The following is a 21,433-nucleotide window of genomic DNA, read 5'->3' on the forward strand; positions in this document are numbered from 1 at the left end:
TCTTATTTTTGATGCTCCTTTGACCCATGCCATATTTGTGTAAAATCCTGTTATATTTAATCTTGTCATTCCCCATGCTTCTTTTACTTCCTGTATCATTCATATTGTCCAACAAATGCAGGTGTACAGCTTTCCATGAGTAGGCTTTTATGGAAGTGGTGTAAAAGTGAATTACACTCCTTAACCATAGGGGGAGCCAGGAGCAAAAAATACAGATTCTCACAAAATTTAGCTTTTTTAAATACCAGCACAATTATATTGAATTATTTCAAACTATATTATATATATTGTTTTTGGATATTTAGCCTTTGGTATCCATAATAGTCATAGGTTTTGTCAGGCCTCTTTATATTCAGGTTTAAAAATAAATGTCCTTTTTGTATAATGACGCTGTTTGTAACATTGAATACTCATTTGCATTCGTTTTCTGAATTATTTTTTCATCTGCAGAAACTGTTGGAGCTTAATAACCTCCACTCCATGGTGTCTGTAGTCTCAGCTCTGCAGAGTGCTCCTATCTTCAGACTGAGCAAGACATGGGCGGTAAGATAAACACTCTCTACAGTTTCTCTCTCTCTCTCTCTCTCTCTCTCTCTTACACAAACACACACACACACACGGTCATTGAACATTTGAACTTGAATATGTCTTTGTGGTCTGTAGTCCCCCCATTTCAATGCTCTTTAAAGGTTCAGCCTGAAGAATTCTAATTTGCAAAGCTACCAGATAAATATTTTACAGTCTTATACATTTGATTCGTCTTCTAATGCATATTATTTAGCTGCTGGTTGCTAGGTGGTGCTAAGTGGTTGCTATGGTGGTTGCCATGTTTTTGCTAAGTGGTTTGTAAAGTTTTGCTAGGTTGTTGCAATCGTGGTTGCTAAGTTGTTGCTATGTTTTATGCCGGTGCTTGTACTTGTGTCTGAATGTTGGAGTCCAAAAACATTTAGCTAAAGGGTGGAATACAAATGCACTTGGATACAGCAACCACCTAGCAACACTTCAGCAGCCACTTAGCATAATCATGGCAACAAATAGCTAAAGTATAGCAATGCCTTAGCAACCACCTAGCAACAAATGACATATACCATAGCAACCACTTGACAACCACCAGCTATACCATAGCACCACTAACACCTATATCACAGCAACACTACTGAGCTGCAGTCACGTTCACATTTTCTTCTGGTTCTATCTCTTGGTGAATAAAAGTGTTACAAAAGGTTCTCGATGCCATAGAAGAACCACTTTTTGTTCCAAAAAGAACCGGTTTTATAATAGAGAACTTTTGCATCAAGGGAAGGTTTTTTGGGGTCTTTTAACACTCCCATATCTCTGACAAACATGGTTCTTTAAAAGTGAATAATAAATTAAATAACCTTTTACGAGTGTAAAATTAGAAAATATGTCACTGTCCAAATACTTGAAGTCCCGGGTTCGTTCCCCGGCATCTCCAGCTGTTGTTTATGGGGCAGTGGTGGCTCAGCGGTTAGAGCTCCAGGCTATTGATGACAGGGTTGTGGGTTTGATACCTGGGCTCGGCAAGCTGCTACTGTTGGGCCCTTGAGCAAGGACTCTCTGCTCCCTGGGCGCCGCAGCAATGGATGCCCACTGGATCGGGCTAGTGTGCTCACTGTCCACTGTGTGTGTTTCACTGGTGTGATTATGTGTGTTCACTGCACGGATGGGATGAATGCGAAAGCCAGATTTCATCTGTGCCCATCACAAATGGTCTATGTGGTTGTTTCATGTTAATGTTAAATCGTGGTGATTGTGTTTACTATTTAATTGGAACAGGAAAACCTTAGGTGTATCAACAATCACAGAAGCATGGAACGCTTGGTCACCTATACTCTGAGTAAAATGGCAAGCAGCTAAAGTTAATGATGGCCAGTTATTAAACAGCTAACTTTACAGCCCTGGTTACTCTGCTCTGCACTACAGTAGCTAACAGCAGCACAGCCACCTGTGCTAATACACAAATGCTGCTAGTACAGTAGACCGTCAGCAGAACGTCCTTTCGGGAGTAGAACTTTTCCAGCTCATAAATTGGATGTTTATGTTTCTATAAAAACAAGGTTGCTAGACTTTGGCAGTCGAAGTCCAGGCGTTGGCGGTCATCTACAACAAAACCTGAACTTGGATGAAAATACTACATTCATTCACGGGTCTTTTAAAACACAGGATAGATGGTTGATCTCATCATCGCCCCACGAGAGCACTAATGCTATGGCAATATTTAAGGTCAGAGAACGGCTTCCGTTCCACATTAAACTATTCATTTGTTACATGCAAGTGTCTGTAGAGGGATTGGCTGTTCCATTTCTGTTCCATTTAAGGTGGAACAGAAAATTCTGACAACCAAGCAATAATGCAATGACTTGCGCTGACAGCCCGTGTCTGGTTCTACTATCAATGGCTGCCTGAAGTCTGGAACCCATGGACACCAAATGCTAAGTTTCCTCCCTTGAGATGTTGCCAGGCCTTTACTGCAGCCACCTGCAATTGTTCAGTATGTTCAGTAAGTGGAAATTAGATTGAGGTCAGTTGACTGACTCATTTATTTAAGTATGTTCCATTTATTTATCGTGAGAAGCTCTTGGGTTGCTTTTGTGTGCCTCCACCATGTTTGAAAGATTGTGTGGAATGCTTCATATTGTGAAACTGATCTTACTTTTTCTGTTCAAAGACTGGACAGGCTTTTTCTAGATGTTTTCTTGCATCATCTGGCTTTTCTGTTCTTGAGTGAAACCAGTGGTTTACATCCTGAAGTAAACCCTCTGTATTTATCTTTATACGTTTCTGATTGTAGACATATTGAGAGTTTCCATGAAAAGCTGCAAAATGCAAACTAAACATCAGTTAATTGTCCAATTACTTTTGAGTCTGTGAAAAATGACTGTAATCCCTATAAATTCTATATATAGTTCATGCTGTATTTTTTGGTTAAACCCCTTGAACTAAAGCTAAAAGTCTTCAATTCAATCACATTTTGATTGCTTATTTAAAATCCACTGGAGTGATATACACTCTAAAAAATAAAAGTCTAAAATAATAATAATAAAATCTAGAATATAAGCAGAGTAGACATAAATAGGAAAATACCTTTTAAAAAGTAGCAGCAATCTAATCACAGTATGAGATGAGGCAGTAGCATGTGTGCAAGTGTCCAATTGTGGTTAAAGTGTCTCAGTGTCCTCAAAGGGGTCAGTGAAGTGTGTTTGGCTAGGTGGAGGTTAAGAGTCTTGTGTTCCATTTACATTTTTAAAAAGGGAACCAAAAAAAAAAAAGAAAGAAACAGTCCCACAAATATTACAATAGCACTGCTTTTGGCACTTCAGGCCCAAAGTGATGTTTCTGCTGGCTTTGTTGAATGGGAAACTTTAGGTAGGCCTGTTTCATGTTTCAGCTCTGGAAACATAAAACTGGAAATCTGCTTTCTTACGTGTATATTTCATGTGAGAAAACAGGGTATATGTCATACCAAAGTGCACTTATGAAGACAGTCCATTCTGATTTTGCATCAAAACTTCTAAATCGTAGCACCACTTTTCTCAACCTTTACATGGGATCTTAACTGTGAGAATTAACACTACAGGCTACAGGATTAACATAAACATAAACACTACAGGCTACAGGATTTTTACACACATACAGTGCATCACAAAAGTGAGTACACCCCTCACATTTCTGCAGATATTTAAGTATATCTTTTCATGGTTACAACACTGACAAAATGACACTTTGACACAATGAAAAGTAGTCTGTGTGCAGCTTGTATAACAGTGTACATTTATTCTTCCCTCAAAATAACTTAATATACAGCCAATAACGTCTAAACCACCGGCAACAAAAGTGAGTACACCCCTAAGAGACTACACCCCTAAATGTCCAAATTGAGCACTGTTTGTCATTTTCCCTCCAAAATGTCTTGTGACTCGTTAGTGTTACTAGGCCTCAGGTGTGCATAGGGAACAGGTGTGTTCAATTTTGTAGTACAGCTCTCACACTCTCTCATACTAGTCACTGAAAGTTCCAACATAGCACGTCATGGCCATGACTACTTTTCATTGTGTCAAAGTGTCATTTTGTCAGTGTTTTCCCATGAAAAGATATACTTAAATATCTACAGAAATGTGAGGGGTGTACTCACTTGTGATACATTGTATGTGCATACAGTTCAGTTTCTGTAATTCTGCCCTGAATCGTGCTTCATTTAAAAGCAGTAGCAGCTGAAACACTCCTGAATAGTGCTGAATAAGCAGATATTTGTAAATGTGTTGTTTTTTGTGACATCAAAAAATGGACTTTGTGAACTTAAAATGGACTGTATGTAGACCACATGGACTAGGAGTTCATGTTTGGGTTATGGTTTGAAACCAGAGTAACATACTACCTCGAAGTCTTATTTAAAATCCAATATAGAAATTCAATAAAGACGTTTTCCATGAGATAGACTTAACTTGTTAAATTACAAGCATCAGCAGTTATTCAGCACACCGGTTAAAGCAATGCATCAGATGTGTCAGGCGTTGTTAGATACTGTCTGGCGGTTACTAAACAAGTACTGGCATACATACCGATTATTTTGGACAGTTGAGACTTGTTTAAGAAGAGTACCAATAAGATGTGCCCAAAGTTTTAAAGGGTGTTCCTTTGCAGTCGTTTACAGGCTTAAAATAATAGTTTATGAAAGACATCTGCACATTAGCAGCTGTATTAGGTCATTTTCTTTCCATTTAAGAATACATCTAACAATATGTAAAGTGAATGGATACAATTAGCCCCCTTTTTCCCTGAGCATAAGATATTGCTTTCATGATGCAACTCACATGTATCAAATTGCTTCCTTCAGTTTTACGCTTCTTTCGGTCCCTGGTGCCATAAGCCACAGTGGTATTAAATAACAGTAGCAAAACCGCTGAAGAGTTCTTCATGTGGAATCCCAGGACACACACACACACACACACACACACACACACACACACACTCACAAATTATTGTAAAAGGCATGTTTCAAAGCTGAATCCCACGACTCCAAGTGAAGAAAAACGTGCTGTCCAGTGTTCTACCCCGAGCAGCACACAGGGGCCATTTTTTTTAAAGGCTGAATCCCACACGTGGCGTCACGATGGGGTCAGTGTTGAAACGTGTCTTTTGTTTTTATCCACAGCTTCTGGCCTCTTTTTTCCATACATGTCCCCAGATGACCATTTCCCCTACCAGTTACTACACAGACACAGTAAACACTGATAAGGTTTCAGGTTCTTTCAAGCCAGGATTGCTACACTTACAGTTGTAATTTATATCCTCAATAGCCAGTCTATGTTTCCATGCACGTAATAATCTGAATTTGCACCAATGGCCATTAATAATTAGACAGTGACGAAGTTATTGGCAGTATCGTTCAGGCACAATGGGCTTGAGATGACTCTTTAATAAAGCTGAACCAAACAGAATTTTTCAGGCTTCTGAAAGAGTACTTATTCACACTACCACCCTTTTAAAAACAATATTTAAATTTCATAATTTACATAATTAACTCTAACTAATAAGTTTCTTTATTTTAGATTTCTTTAAATCAAAATATGTTATTATAACTTTCATAATTAACTCTAACTAATAAGTTTCTTTATTTTAGATTTCTTTAAATCAAAATATGTTATTATAATTTACTATATTTCCGATTTTATAAGAACTGGTTTTACATATTTTTACATTCACAATGGATGTTCCTAAAAGGGTGTTTAGGTAGGACTTCTTTTTTTTCTCATATTGTGACAGTTCCAGGAAAAACTATTATCATAATTATATGTAATATATTTATATATTGTATATTATAAACTTTCAATGTATATTATAAGCATTTCTATTGGTCTAATCATGAGTTTTACACAATGTAAAGGACAACTGCCAGATTTAAATCATGTCAAAAAGTGACATGATTTTGTGTGTAACAACAACACTATTGAGTTTAGGTGGCTTACCGAATGAAAAGCCAAGTTCATAGTCAAGAGCATATTCAATTGCATCGAGTTAATCTCAATATCGAAAATAATCACAAACTCAAGCATAACTCTTATTTAGGTTTGACATTTTAAAGCAAATCTGTCCAAATGTAAAGGCATTTAAATCTTATGGTGATCAGCTAAAGCGATAAGCTAACCTGCGGTTCCTGAGCGTTTTCCCTCTCAGCTCTGCAGACAGACAAGTTCAGTTTTCTCACCTGAAAATAAAAATAAAATCAGTCAACTCCACAATGTTTACATTCGAACAGCCCAGCAGAATTCATAATAAGGGAAATAACAAGTGAATAACACCTGAGTATTCACATTATTTGTTGTAGACCTACTGGTTACAGTGCGCAATGTTCGCTTTCATTTGAGACTGTACTGATATTGTATTTCAGGGGGCCCATAAGTATTTAGAGTTGGCTAAATGGAATCAAGACCCAGTTTTGTAAACTTAAGGTATTAGACAGTTGTCTAATGGTTTGTATTGAGTTGTATAGGTATTATATCCCTTTAAATACGTATTCCGCTCTAATATCAGGAGACCATGAGTAATTAGACAGTGTGTAAAATTGTTGTTGATACTTTGGTCACAAATCCTTTACAGTTGGCGACTGCCTCATGTATATAACCCACAGACACCAGATGTTAATGTTCCCTGGCGACTGTATATGCCAGGCCTGTAATGCAGCCGTTTTCAGCTCTTGCTTGATGCAGGGTCTTTTTGGCTGTAACCTTGTCTTCAGTAAGTGGAATACGTGCTCCGGTTGCAAGCCAAGGGAAAATCCCTACCATCTTGAAGCACATTTATCTTGAAGCACATTCTGTTCATCAAAAGGAGCAATGACTTCAGATAAATATAGAACTGTTGGATAGGCAAAATGTCACCAATTACAGTAGATTTGTGGTTTGAGGAGAGCTCAGGCTGTTCGCTGAGTTGTCAGTTACCTACCTCGTATCTACATTTAGAAATGCCCACTATATACACAGATGATCCAAAGCATTAAGGCCACCTGCCTACTATGCTGTGAGTCCTCCATATAATGCCAAAACAGCTCACTCTACAAGACCACTGAAAGTGTCCTGTGTTGTCTGGCACCAAGATGTTACAGCAGACCATTCAAGTCCTGTAAGTACCCACATGCGACTCCTCAAACAGGACTCCTCAGACCAGGCCACCATCTTCCATTGCTAAAAAAAAACCCCCAGAACTGTGTCCAGTCTGTGGCTACGCAGCTCAATACACAGTAGTGTGTTGTGACCTATTCCTCCCAAAACCATCCTTAAACATTTCTGTAACCTTGTTTCTGCCACTGTAGCTGTTCTGTTGGTCCAGACCCTAGTGCATTGATGCCCAACACCCAGGCACCAGTTTGTGGTTTATCCCTTTTCATAGTGTGAGCATCCCACACTCTTAAAAGACCTTTAAAAAGTTCATCACACTCACACATCACCTTTGAAGAACTTTTGTTTTTTAATAGTGTACTAGCCTTTCCATTTCAGTAGATAGATCCTTAAGGATTTGTCCATTATCAGAGTTGCCTACGTCTTCATGTCGGCTCATGTCTCCCACATACAACATATTGACTGTAATTTGATATAAATATTTTCTATAGTATTTTATATGTATTTTTTATAGTATTTTATTAGGCATTTCTAATAAAATGGGCAGTGTGAGTAGGTACCGGACCAATATAAGTGGTTAAAGCTTGACAGACAACTAAATTAAGCTTTGCAGAAGTTATATTCAGAACTGCTGAGCTGAACCCTGACTCTCAGATGGGTGTCTTTTAGTATACGTTGAAGACAAGCCAAAGCTATAGAGTTTAGAGTAAAATGTGGTGTGTGATAGTCTGTTCCCATGCCCTTCATTCACCCTCTGTTTCAGCCAGGATCACTTATACTAGGTTGGCAGGCCCTGGGTATAATCCCACTCTCTTGAGATTCCCTCTGGAAGCTGTAAGGCTCTTATTGAAAGAGAAACTCTGAAACTCAGAAGAGCATGCCCTTTGGCTCCATGCATTAACCGTACAGCTTGATGTGACCACTTCTTGACAAGCTAATGGCAAATCCAGAACAGGGTCTCCACTGTGTTGTGAAGTAGGATTATACGCTAGTCTGAAAGCTTTTCAGCAGAATTTCGCAGTTGGCAAAAACTGTTGTAATCTGAATCACAGATGGTAAAAATGGCTATTTTGTTTCGGACCCATTGGCATGTGTTAAATTTGAGTAAATTAAAAAAAAATAACAATTTGATTGAAATTCTTGGCCAAGTGTAGACTTTTTTATTACGTTTTTGTGTCATCTGTACTGTAAAAATTGCCAGGTAAGGAATAACCAAGGTTGGCTCAATTTCACAACGCGGTGCTAGGTCTGCTGTAAACGAACTCAGCTGGAGTTGTTTCAAGCCGGCAGGATTGGGCTATAGTTTGACCCAGTGTGTTGGGTTATGGTTTGTTATCCAACTTTTGGGTACAAATAATTGCATTGCTGGGAAATAGCTACCTTGCCTAGGTTCTAAAGGTAATGACTTAAGAAGTACAGAAAAGTTTTGATTTAAAAAGTTGTTGAATTTATGTTTATGGAATATTAAAATGATGATAAGAAAACTATATATTGATCAATAGAATATAATTTTAATATTTGAATATTTAAATAGTAATGTGTGTTTTTACCGAGTACTTGCCAGTCAGCATATTGCTGCTGTCCAATAATAAAACATCTCATTTTTAACTGTTTTTAATTTTTTTCCATGGTTTGAACCCTGTAGCTGCTTTGTATACTGTGTAATTAATTCTGGATGAATAGACCAGTAGAAATTCTCTAAATTTCTTAAATTAAACTTTTACTTTACATTGACGTCCATTTAAAGTTAAGATAATTTTTGCCTTCTCCTGTAAACTTACTATTTTGGAGAGCTTGACCTTGTGCTCTTGCCTGAAGAAAGTCTTCTAATGTTCTAATTGGCTTTTGTTACCAGTTGTGAGTAAGAAAATATATCCAGACACTAATGCAATGGGTAAAACAAAGTTTGCTAGAATTTCTAAAGATGAAGATGAAACATACAGATGAATTTATAGCTACATCAAAATAAAGACTTATGAAAATAGTATTTTATATAGTGTACTTTGATGTCCAAGTTAACGAGGATACACCATGTAATTGATGCAAAGCACCAAGAACTATTTGGCTACTATTAGCGCCCCTTTGTCTATTAAGAGTAAGCAAGTGAGTTACCAGCAAGTACCATGAGTTGTTTTACAATTAAATACATTTCCTACTTATCAAATGACTTTCTGTGAAAATGATGATTTTGAATATGCTTAACCCTCCTTACCTTAGTAGTTTGAATAGTACACAGAGGCTGCAGATAGTTAGCAACTAACCCATTGTTTTCTTTCGCTGTGAATATCGCCAGACTGTTTTGTAGTTAACAAATGACCAGTATGTTCAGGTTGGAAAATATATTAAGCAAATGTTAATTACTGCTCGTTTAGCTTGTGGAACAAGCATCATTGAAAAAAGTTATTTGGGAACTGCAGTCAGTTCCAGACAGCAAAAAGCGAGAGAGGAAATATTATTTATTGAACTGCCTGTTTGTAGTTTACACAGCAGTTTGTACTGAGAGAAACTACATTTATAAAAAATAAAGGTGTCACAAAGCTGTCTTTTGGTATGATGACAGAAGTACCATTTCTGGTTCTCAAAGGAACTATATACCAGTACAAGAGATTTGTAAATGTAAAGTGTCTTTTACAGGTTCAAAGAACTTTCACATAATCTATATCACTAATCTGTAATCATCTGAGAACCTTTACGTTGTGCTGTTTTTACAAAGGTTTATCTCATTTACAATTATGGTTCTATAATGAAAAGTGACCAAAAGTGGTTCTACTAGATCACCAGGCAAAAACCTTTATTCTAAGATGCCAAACTAGACTTTACCATGTAATGGTTGTGTACTTGTGGAGTTATATACACTGATCAGCCAGAACACAAGTGGTCCAAGAAAGGACAACCTGTGAACGGGGGACAGGGTCATGGACACCTAAGGCTTATTGATTGTGATCCATGGACGCCCCATCTCACAATCTACGGGACTTAATAAATCTGCTAACGTCTTGGTGCCAGACACCATTGGGGCAGTTGCTACTAATGTAATGGCTAATTGATGTATATATTTTTTTTGTTTGTTTGATCAGACAAATAACCATTTAATTGTTTAAGTGGATCTTTGAATTGTCATTATTTTACATAGAACTATTTCACTTATTAGAGAACCCTTGAAGAGCCTCCTTTTCTAAGGGTCTACTTCAGTATAGTTTTGGAGGATTTTGTATTTTACTAGGGTATTACTAGGGTATGAAAATTGAATAGGAGAGTCACTCAATTACAATTCCAAGTGAAACTACATTGTTTACACTCTGTTTAAAATATATTTAAAATCCTTTGCCAATCAAATTTCAACTTTATAACAATGTAAAATTATACTGGCCATTACTATGCTAATTCATGCAATAGTCTCTGCACCATACAGTTTGTTGAAAAAACTTCAAACGTGAAAAAATCACTAATGCTAAAATGCTAATGCTAACTAAAATCAACTTCTCTCCAATGTAAAAGTACATTGTGCTTACACTTTTCTTTACACACTGATAAACCTGGTGTTCAGCTACATTGAAACTAGTAGTACAATGCTATCAAATGTGTAGATTCTAAACTTCAGTTGATTTGCGTAGGTAAGTAGAGTAGAAGATATTTTATAGAAATTTAATGTGACTGAAAGGTAATGGTTCAAACCCCTTTAATTCAGTGGTAATGAAGCACTATTCATACAGTCACTGTGCGACTTCTTAGCACCGTTTGCTTTTTATCAGTATTCCGTTGTAGGACTCATGACCTTAGTAAGAGCCAATCAAAAATCAATAGTTAATGAGATGAAAAGGGCAGAAAATTACAAAACCAACACCATAGATTCTAATTAAAGAGGCTGAAGTACTCTACATAGCCTGAATGTGTTTATTCTGATTGACTGAGCCACTTTTTAAAAGTTTGTCTCGGTGGCAGTTGGGATGTTTGTTATAATGCTTAATCCAGACAGATCAAAATGCCCTTTTAATATGTTGGTTAATCAGCTGAGTTGAGGTAGGTATATTGGGACTTCTCTGTGCAACCATAGATGTTCTTACCAGGAGGTTTACCGTCAGGCTGTTCCATGTGGAATTGTTTGCATGATGGTGTGGCTTATATATTGCTGGCAGCAAATGAGGGAAACGGACGGTAATCCTCATTTATGAAGGATCAAACATGCTATTGTGATGCTATTTCCTTCAAACGCTACCTTGATTTTAGCTGTGCATTTTAGTAATCTGGCCCATTCTTATATTTTCTTGTCTTTACTGCACATAAATAAAAATGTGTGCCTAAATCTGCTCATACAAAAAGTAATTAAGTGTTTTGTATGTGTGTAAATATGTAATTGTGTAGTTACACAAATATGTAATATATGTAGTTACATTTTATAGCAAAACACAAGCAATTGCCACAAAATTGTCCCAAACAATGAATTGTGCCATTGTGCTATTTTTAGGAACTTTGAAAGAGGCACACACATCATTGAGTTCATGCAAAAGAGGATTTGTGAAATATTGCATTATTGCAGAACTCATTTATCTTAATCACTGCTTTAGTTAGAAACGTCCTGAGCATGCTAATGAGAACCATGTAGACTGAACAGCTAAATCTCAGAGGTTCAAGGTTAACCGCTCCCAGCTGTGCTAAGGCTTGGCTCTGTCTGCTCGACAGCAATAGTTTCCACTAATCCTGCTGCCGTGTCTGCTCTTGCTGGTAATGATGGAAGAGGAGCCTTTTCTACCAGATTTCTTCATGTCAGTCTTTCCCATTGCTGGTAATTTTCTACAGTTCTCAAGGTGATTCTCTGTGGTCCGAGACGGAACGAGTATGTGCGAGTCATGTAATGGCCAATGCCATTCGCTCCGGTACATTTAAAGCATTTGCAACAAAACAACATTTTTAGAGCTCCCTTTTGTTTTAAAATGTTGGTTTTGGAAACTTGAGAGAAGTGTTAAGTACTCTGAAAAGCTTTTTATTTTTTTGAACGTTGAATCTTCTCACAGGAAAATATGGTCTTGATTGTGCACTATAGATTTCAGCTCTGAACTCTGTAGTGGCCTTTAATAGGGGCATAGCCAAGTCCGCCCTCAAACTGTGTGGCCTTGTCTGGGTATAGCACTAGACCTCTGAAGCTGTGCATCATTTTGTAGTCGGCAACATGCCTAAATGAGGAAATCCAGGCTTAAGCCATTTCTGCCCATGGGAAAAATGAATGTTTTCAATGACCGGCTCTATTACACACCGATAAACAGAAATGTTTGAATTTTCCATAAACTCATCCATGGTTAGGAGGCATAAACTGTAAATAATGAACAGAAATAAATATCACACGTCTGTTAAGGGGACCTCTTGATCTGCAATCAGAGCATGGTGATATATAACTAGAAATTGCTACATTAAGCTCGGGGCTACACTGCATGATTTTTAGCCCAAATTTAGCTGTAATTTTCAGTCTGGACAAGATTGGGTCTCTAATCTAGAAATCAGGAGGTAGTCTAAATCAAAGGTTGGAGTGTATGAGGGGCACAGACTCTTAATTGCTATTTAGACCAGTCAGAGTATAACAAACATTTTAGTTCTCCACCAGCAGATACTGAAATCTGAGGGCACACGAAGTGAAATACAAATAAAGTAAGTTTATGATGAATTGAGTTTATGATATGAAAACAAAACAGCTCTGTGATCCACCGCCATGTTTTTTTCAGGATGTAATTCTACAATACCGACTAGTGGGAGAACGCACACCCGTCCTTGCATTTTTGAGTGTTTGCACAGGTTTAGTTTTAATAGAAACCTCAGTTGGGTTTGTTTTGTGTATTTTTTTTTTGTTTGTTTGTTTGTGTGTTTTTTTGTTTTGTTTTTGTTTTTCTCTCAATGTGTTTGGAAGTGATTAATTTTTAGGCACAAGCAGACCGTTTTCCTGTCACTCAAAACCCTTCTTCCATGCCAGAGCACATACAAATCAACAGTTTCATGTTTCACTTTCAGGTCATGATTCAAATTCAGACCCTCAAGCCTTTTTTGTGTGACTTGCGAGTGATCATGGCTCATAGCATGAGAATCAGTAAAAATCCAGTATTTCAGATTTTATAAAATAATTTCTAAGATCAAGGATCCACAGACATGTCCAATACTGGGGTTCCTTTATCACAAATTACTGCATTAATGCGTTGTGGCATGGAGGCAATCAGCTTATGGCACTGCTGAGATATCATTGAAGCCCAGGTTGCTTTGATAGTGGCCTTCTGCAATGCTGGGTCTGGTGTTTCTCATCTGCCTCTTGAGAGTCTGGAGAGTGGTCTGGATAATCAAGCACAGTAATAACATGGTCAGCAAAACGTTTGGTAGTCATTTTCGGCACTGTAAATTAATAATACATTTTCATTAAAACTTGTAAGCAGGTGGAAGTATGAAGTGCTCTAAAATCTCCTAGTAGACGGCTGCATTGATGGCAGAATCTTCACACTGGAGTCGAGGACCTTGATTACCAAATAAAGTGAAAAAGTGACTTACATCTGTAAAGAGGACTTTGAACCAACAGTCCAGTCCCTGTCTCTAGTTCAGGAGTGTCTTGATGTTAGGAATGCAGCAGTTGTAGCTCCTTTCCTTGGGACATCTATTCATGGTGGCTCTTGATGCACTGATCTTCAGCCCAAGTTCTTGAATCAACTTTTCTTGCCAATCATCCCAAGGCTGAGGTCATCCCTGTTGCTCATGCACCTTTTCCCACCACATTTTCCCTTTCCAGACAGCTTTCCATTAATATGCTTTGATCCAGCACTCTGATTTGCCAGCCTTGTCAGAATTGACATTCTGTGGCTTACCCTCCTTGTGTAGGGTGTCGAAGATTGTCTTCTGGACAACTGTCCAGTCAGCAGTCTTCCCCATGATTGTGGTTACGTGTGCCGAAGTAAACCGAAGTGAAGTAAAGAGATACTTTTGAAATAGCAATTTATCCAGACTTGAAATTAAAATTTCTAATAATCTGAGACTGGATTTCTGCTATATGGAGCTATAAGCCATACTGATTAAAAATAAAAGAAAATGTTTAAAATGTCATTTTCTTCACATTCATGTAAGAAATATTAAACATTAATTTAATATTAAATTCAATTATTAAACAAAACAGAACTTTTCTTTTTTACACCATTCCAATTTTTTTGAAATGCTCATCTTTCATATGACTAACAATGCACAGCTAACACTGAGCTCTGTACAAAACAGCAGCACACCAGGGAGCAACAAAAGAATGCAAATGATCTGACATTCACTCATCAGTCTGTTTCACAGGTTAATTAAAAAAAGAAATGCATTTGCAAAATATTAAATGGAGGGTCTGGGTGTTTCTGTAATATTGTTATTTATGGAAAACAGTCTCAGCAGTACAACCTCCATAGAATGTGTTTGCACCATTTGTAAATAACTTTATTATAACCGTAATATGTTATCATTGTAAATAATAACATATTACATTCATTAACTCTTATGCATCACCCGCAATGTGTTCAGATCTTTAGCATTGTTCCCTTTATTATCATTAAAATCTGATCCACCTCCAGAGTAGTTATAACGCACATGAAATGTTCGTGGGAAGAAGCGTGATGCTGCCTTATTGAAGTGTGAAGTATATCCCTTTCCATGTGTGTGTGCCAATACGGTATTGAAAGACGTTTCACATATCTTGCTATTGGAAAGACGTGTGTTGTGTGCAAAATAACAGACAATTTAGTAGCTGGAGTTGGGTTTGACTGTGTATTTGCTTTTCCAGTAACTCACTGTCTTTTGTGGTTGTGTATGTTTGAATCATTTTCTTCTTTTTCCCCCCTGTCTCTCTCACTGTGTGTTCTCAGTTTACATCAGCATGTTTGAGAACCTCTGTGAAAGAGCTACGTGTCTGTGTATGTATTTGTGTTTCCTGTAGGTCTTGACCACTTCCTCCGTCATCATCATCAACTCGTATACTCGGCGGTACTGTGCAAACCAGACTGTCCAGACTGTCTTCATCACACTTTCCACCTTAATGAAACACACTCTCCACATATACACCGAAAATCATACACATCTCCCTCAATTTCGATTTTTAATACATCAATCAAACATTTGCCGACTCGGCACGTTAGCATATTTTTATCCATCATTTCATTAAGTGCTCACCAGTTTCTGTAGGGATTTGAAAATGATCTCTGTTCTTTTTTGTAGTTACTGTAGTTTTGGCTCTAAAACACGGAGAGCCCTGTTTTTGCTTCATTACGGTTCTTTGCCTAGTTTAAAATTCCACTATAAAAAGTTTCATCTGTGCCCACAAACATTTACCCAATTACACACTTGGAAAAAGTTCTGTCAGTGTCAAGTGATCTATGACAAGTCTGTCAGCACTGCCTGTTTAGCAAATCAAGAAGATTACTGTCTCATGTAGTTGGGTTTTGTTCCAGACCAATGCTGTCTTGTTCAGGATGTACCTATTCAATGTTAACTGTCTTAACGACTGAAGATTCACTGCCATTCAGGCACAGTGTAGTGTGTGTGTGTGTGTGTGTGTGTGTGTGTGTGTGTGTGTGTGTGTGTGTGTGTGTGTGTGTGTGTGTGTGTGTGTGTGTGTGTGTGTGTGAATGTATCTAGCTGTTGAGTGTTGTGTGTCTAGGTATCGAATCTTTTAGTCTATTCACACTAGCTAGAAATATTCTGCTAGTTAAGGCTATTCTGCACAGTAAAGGCATTTTTAAACTTGTCCCGAATACAAGTTCATACCCAAGGCTGATTTCTGGGCGTATTTAGGGGTGGGGCCCATTACGCAGAAGAAATCTGTTTGAATCGTAGAACGCCACTTTTCCATGTGCAAAATGGTAGGACCTAGGTTCATTCACCGGTTACAGGAACACAAGAGACCGATTCTCTGGACCACAGCCGGACTTGAAACTAGCTTTTACACTTGACCAAATGAGAAAAAAAAGCGTCTGCTAAATGCTATGAGGGTCGATGCAAGATTCAGTCAACCTGAATTATTACTTAGTTCTTAGTCTTACGTGTTCTGTTCTATAACATAAAAGACAGCAGACCTAATTCAGGTGCACTGTAAAAACGTATAGGTAGCCATTCTGTCGGTTGAGCCTATTATGCAATACAATCAACAATCCTGATTCAAATCGATCAAGGGAGGGGGACACTAAAGACTGAAATTAAATTAAATTAAAAATATTTAATCAGTTTCATCTGCAGCTTATTTATTCATGTTTTTTGATGCTCAGCTCAGTTTGTACTTTTAACCAAACAAAGAGACAGAACTAAAAATGTTAGGAGTTTGGAGAACCTTTGAAATGCTCTGTATTCCGTTACTTTATCATTCCAAGTTGGCCTGACTTAATTTTTTTCACAGTGTGTGCTGCATATTATGTTACTTAATGAAGTCCTGTTCATGAAGGTACAGTGGCAGCAAACCCCTCTGTCTCTGACACTGTACTATTTGTGCTCTACAGACTTGAGACTTGTGGCCAAGCACAGTATTGCATAAGTCCACAGTAGTCCACATGAGTGTGTTAATTTTTATTAATTTATTTTTTTTTGTATCTGGTGACATTTGTTTTTGACTATTTATTGGCAAACTAAAGAAATTGGTTTAAAAGAAAGTATACACGGATAAACCAAAACATAAAGACCACTTGCCTAATAAGCTCTCTCTAAAGGTGGTACCTGTGGTATCTGGCACTAATGTGTTCCAGCAGATCCTGTAAGTTGAGAGGTGAAACCACTGCAGATCGGGTGTTGTTCAGGAATGAGGTAACTGCTCATATTTATGAGGCTGTCAATGTAATGTGAAAGAGAACTGGACTCATCAGACCAGACCACCTTTTTTATTCGATCTGAGGTCAGTATTGATGACTGTGGACAAGAGTCAGTATAGGCACACTGACCAGTCTTCCATTACACAGGCCCCACCCACACACACAAACATTCCTGAGACTAGTGCCACAGTAGCCAGTCTGTTGGTGAAACCTGTAGTGCCCAACACCATGACACTCTGTGGTCTGTCCCTCCTCAGGCCACTTTCGATAGGTACTCACTTCTGCTGACCAGGAGCTCCCTTGCAAAAATTGCCTGCCATCTAACTATAAAGATTTGACCCTTGTCAGAATGGCTCAGGTCTTCATGCTGCCCATTTTTCTCACCCAACACATCGACTATGAGAACCGACTACTGACTGTTCAGTTACAATCTAACCTACACCCCAGATCTCCACATGTGCCGGTTCGCTGGCGAGTGTTAATGATTAAATTACATCACTGTTTGAAAGTATATAAGTACATTTCAGAGATGTTCACAAAGACCCATCTGTACTTTTCAACAGAAAGCCAAGGTAGAATGAGCTCTCTTGTCCATCCATATGCTGAAGAACATGTTGTTGGAGTTTAGTTAAAACGTGCAGTACATTTCCAGATCCGTTGAGTTGTGTTTCTGCCCCAAGGCATTAAAATATTGCCTAGAAATGAGCCTCAACACAGATGGACCATAGTCCATTTACTGTCCATGAACTGAGCTGTTCAAAGTTTTCTTAAGAGAGTAAGAACAAGGAGCGCTTCTATTGGGTGACGTCTTGAGCTAGACAGAACACAGGTGCCCTGGAGCAGCATTTAAAGGTTTTGAAATCTCACGGACCGCCACTTTCCTGGAGTCCGTCTTTTCCACTGCATCTCGCTCTATTTAGTTTTGACTGATGCAATTTAGATGTGACAGAGGCTGGAAACCAAATGAAGTAGGCTTTATGCCTAATGCTTTATGCGTAATTGCCAAGCAATGGATGCTTATTTAGGTTTTCAACATAATGAATAAGGCTTTTTAAATAATGTGCACTGTATTAAAGGGCCCATATCATGGACATGACTAGGTAAACATTAGTAAATATCAAAAAGGACGGTTAACTCTCCACATCCATATATTCCATATCTTATATATTAATGTTTTGATTTTTTTTTTCTTTTTTTTATATATATGTACATATATCTACATATTTAACCTGCTTTTGCTTGGCTCCGCCCATTCCTGCTGGACTCATAAAGAGTATTTTAGCCTTGATTTTTGAATGAAGCACAGTTTTAGGTATCCAATCAGCACAACATCCAAAAGTTAGACGTTGTTTTCAGTAAGGGTGTGCACACTGGAACCGACACTTTGTGTCCACATACTGCGGCTTTTAACAAGTTCCAGCACATCTCGGTTTCCCTGGAATAGCAGAATGTGATAAAAAAAATGTCTCCGTCATTGGCACTTAGAGTCTGGAATGCAGGCTACTGCACAATGTAACTTTGGTGGAGTGTTCACATAATCCCTCACCAGTACTGCATAATAATGTGTAACCCCAATAATATTTGTGTAAAATCCTGTAAAAATATTTTACCGTCTCAGCCCACATCCTTCTTTTACTTCAGATGCTGGTTCTGTGCCTCTCAGCTCATCAACAAATGCACATGTTCAGCTGTCTGTTAGGGGGAGCTCAGAGTGTGATTTGTATTAACTGCAGTAGTGTAAAAGTGAATTATACTCCCCATTTTTAGCAAGAGTCCAGGAACACAAAAGCCCAATTTTAGCATTATGCTACTTTAAATAATCCCAGAATGGAGCCACAAGCAGCGATGGTAGATGAGGTGACATGAAATTTGTGCCTTGAATGGCAGTTAGTCCTGAATCATATTAATATAAATCAAGATAAATATCATCTGTTACTTCAGCCATGTACTTCTCAGCTTGTGTCTTTACCTTGACTTACAAATAAGTGGCTGCTCCAGAGTATCGCATTCTGTTGGCAGTGCTTTTCAGTGGAGATTTCATATGTGTAGCACATGCACCCATGCTGCAACGGTCTTGCAATTTAGCTTATACTAAGGCATTATAAATGGAAAAGTGAGACTATGTAGCATGTCCAAAGACTTGTGAATGTGTGTTTGAATACTGAGCTTACCATTGCTAATGTGTGCAAGCTGTAGCCATTGGCCCCAGAGTCTTATAAACCAGTGCGTTCTCAGCTTCCATGAGCTCATGCCATGACCAGCGAGACTCATTTTAATGGGACAGCAGGGAGAGAAGAGATGATGAGGTGATGCATGTAGTTTGAACCGTGCGCCTATTTGCATTGGCTGGTTTGTTGTGCTTGCAGAAAGAGCTGGGTAGGCAAAGATGCAGTGTGTACTACTGTGTCCATTTAGCAAAAAGTGCTAGTGTATTTGGGTTTGATGATGTTTTGGAGTTGTTTTGCCATGATTTCCTTCACCTGACGTGTTGAGATCCCGTTATTGTCCTGACACGTCTCACTTGAGAAAGATTGATGATGTTGATGTAAGTCTGTAAGAGTGAAGTAGTTGAAATGAATCATCTTGGGGAAGGGAAGACTGCCAGTAAGCAACGCCTGTTGTGCTCTTTGGGATGCCAGGCCACTGAAGGCTGTGGCATGACCAAGGATTAAACCTGTGATCTCCCAATTATATGGCTAACACTTAGACAGCTGTGCCACCCGGGAGCCCCAAGGAATGCGTTCTATTGGTTCACGATAGGGCAATAGTCACATTGCAGAACACGTTATGTCAAATTTTTCTAAATATTATGCTACAACTTTTGTGCATTATTAGTATCATGACATATTGGGTTATTGACTTCTGGTGATTTGGAAAATCTGCTGAAAAGCTGTCATTTTTAATATATATATTAATATAGGTATTAAAGTATAAAGTATAAGTATTTAGTCAGCCACTGATTGTGCACTGATTGTGATTGTCTTCTATTTAGAAAGATAAGAGAGGTCTGTAATTTTCATCATAGGTACACTTCAGCTATTCAGGAAATCACATTGTAGGATTTAAAATAATTTATTTGTAAATTATGGTGGAAAATAAGTATTTGGTCAATGTTTGCTTTAAACTTTCCTGTTCAGCGCGTTTTCTATTTATTGTCCCGGAGTCTACTAATAAACAAATTAATCTAATCCTAAATAATAAAACTGTATTATTTTCACCATAATAAATTCATTCTCATGCTATACTGTGAGATATTGGCGTGAAATATGTGCTGATCTATGGCACAGAAGAGCCAGTATCTCACAGCCTTGCACTTCCTCTACTGCATTATTGTGTAATCAAGGTGAATTGAGGTTTTTGACCTCTGTCAGCATAACTGTCATGCACTGTATGTCAGAATAATGAGCATGGACAGACATCTGGAACTGGCTCCAGAGACCTGGCACGATTCCATGTACAATACACCTGGTTATACACGTTTATCCTGGCCCAGCAGCAGTTAGGTCGAGTGCACTACCTGGATTTCAAAGTATAGCTTGTCACTGTGCCCTATTTGCTCTTTCGACCAGTAGTTCTTAGCTTGTAGCTTCAGCTTGTGGACAATTTGAGCAAAGTTTTTTTTTTTTTTTAGTTAGTGTTTCAGGCGTGTGTGTATATTTTTAAAACCAGGCTCTCAAAAGTTCCTGACTGGGTCAAGTCTGGTGCATGTGTGGCAAGAGCAGGCATGAGGCCAGGCCAGGATGTCCCATCACAAAGCAGATGAACTCAGATGAGCTCAGATTTGCTTGTTTTACACTGTATGTATATCTTGAGTTTGGATTCTGCCAACAAGTTAATAGCATTCAATGTCACAGTGTCTTTTAAATATACCATGATGTCATATAATATTGGTATTAATACAGTTGATGGACTCCTGCTTCCTGAGTTCTGCTACTTTGTGCTAAACGTTTGAGACCACCCTTCATTTATTAAATTATTCATTTATTAAATGTCGTGTAAAGACATATATATATATATATATATATATATATATATATATATATATATATATATATATATATATATATATATATATATATTTACTCCTTTTAGAAAACATAGATTACTCAAATAAACAAACTAACAGATAAATAAATAAACTCCTTATCTGGGCAGTATGTGTTTATTTGCATTGTAAAAAACTGAAATGTTTGATAAATACAAATAGTATGATACCAAAAGCTGTGATTTTACATCTCCAAAGCTCTCCCCAAATGGCAAATCAGGTGAGCTGGTGATGGAATTGAACAAATCCATGTGTGGGCTGGGGGCATCCAGGAGAAATCTGGAACCAAGCCTTGTTCTTCAAAATAACTCAGAATATCTCAACTACTTTCTTCAAAATAAGACATTTGTGTTCCTCTTTACTGGATATATGTTCACCTACATCTGTTTGAATGTGATCTGGAGTTTTTATAAGCACAAGCACTCATATTGCTGTGATAAATAGTTTTATGTGCCTTAAAACCT

General features: G+C 37.9%; 1 protein-coding gene across 2 annotated transcripts in view; it reads left to right on the plus strand.

Moving 5' to 3' along the window:
* Window positions 1–21,433, plus strand: part of LOC140549997 (ras-specific guanine nucleotide-releasing factor RalGPS1) — a 178,807-nt gene that overhangs the window by 61,540 nt on the left and 95,834 nt on the right. For both annotated transcript variants that reach the window (XM_072673800.1, XM_072673793.1), the window contains exon 7: window positions 451–543. In XM_072673800.1, coding sequence (XP_072529901.1) covers window positions 451–543 — 93 coding nt within the window. The remainder of the gene's footprint in view (window positions 1–450; window positions 544–21,433) is intronic.

The sequence above is a fragment of the Salminus brasiliensis genome, chromosome 1 (genome assembly GCF_030463535.1).
Source record: "Salminus brasiliensis chromosome 1, fSalBra1.hap2, whole genome shotgun sequence".
NCBI lineage: Eukaryota > Metazoa > Chordata > Actinopteri > Characiformes > Bryconidae > Salminus > Salminus brasiliensis.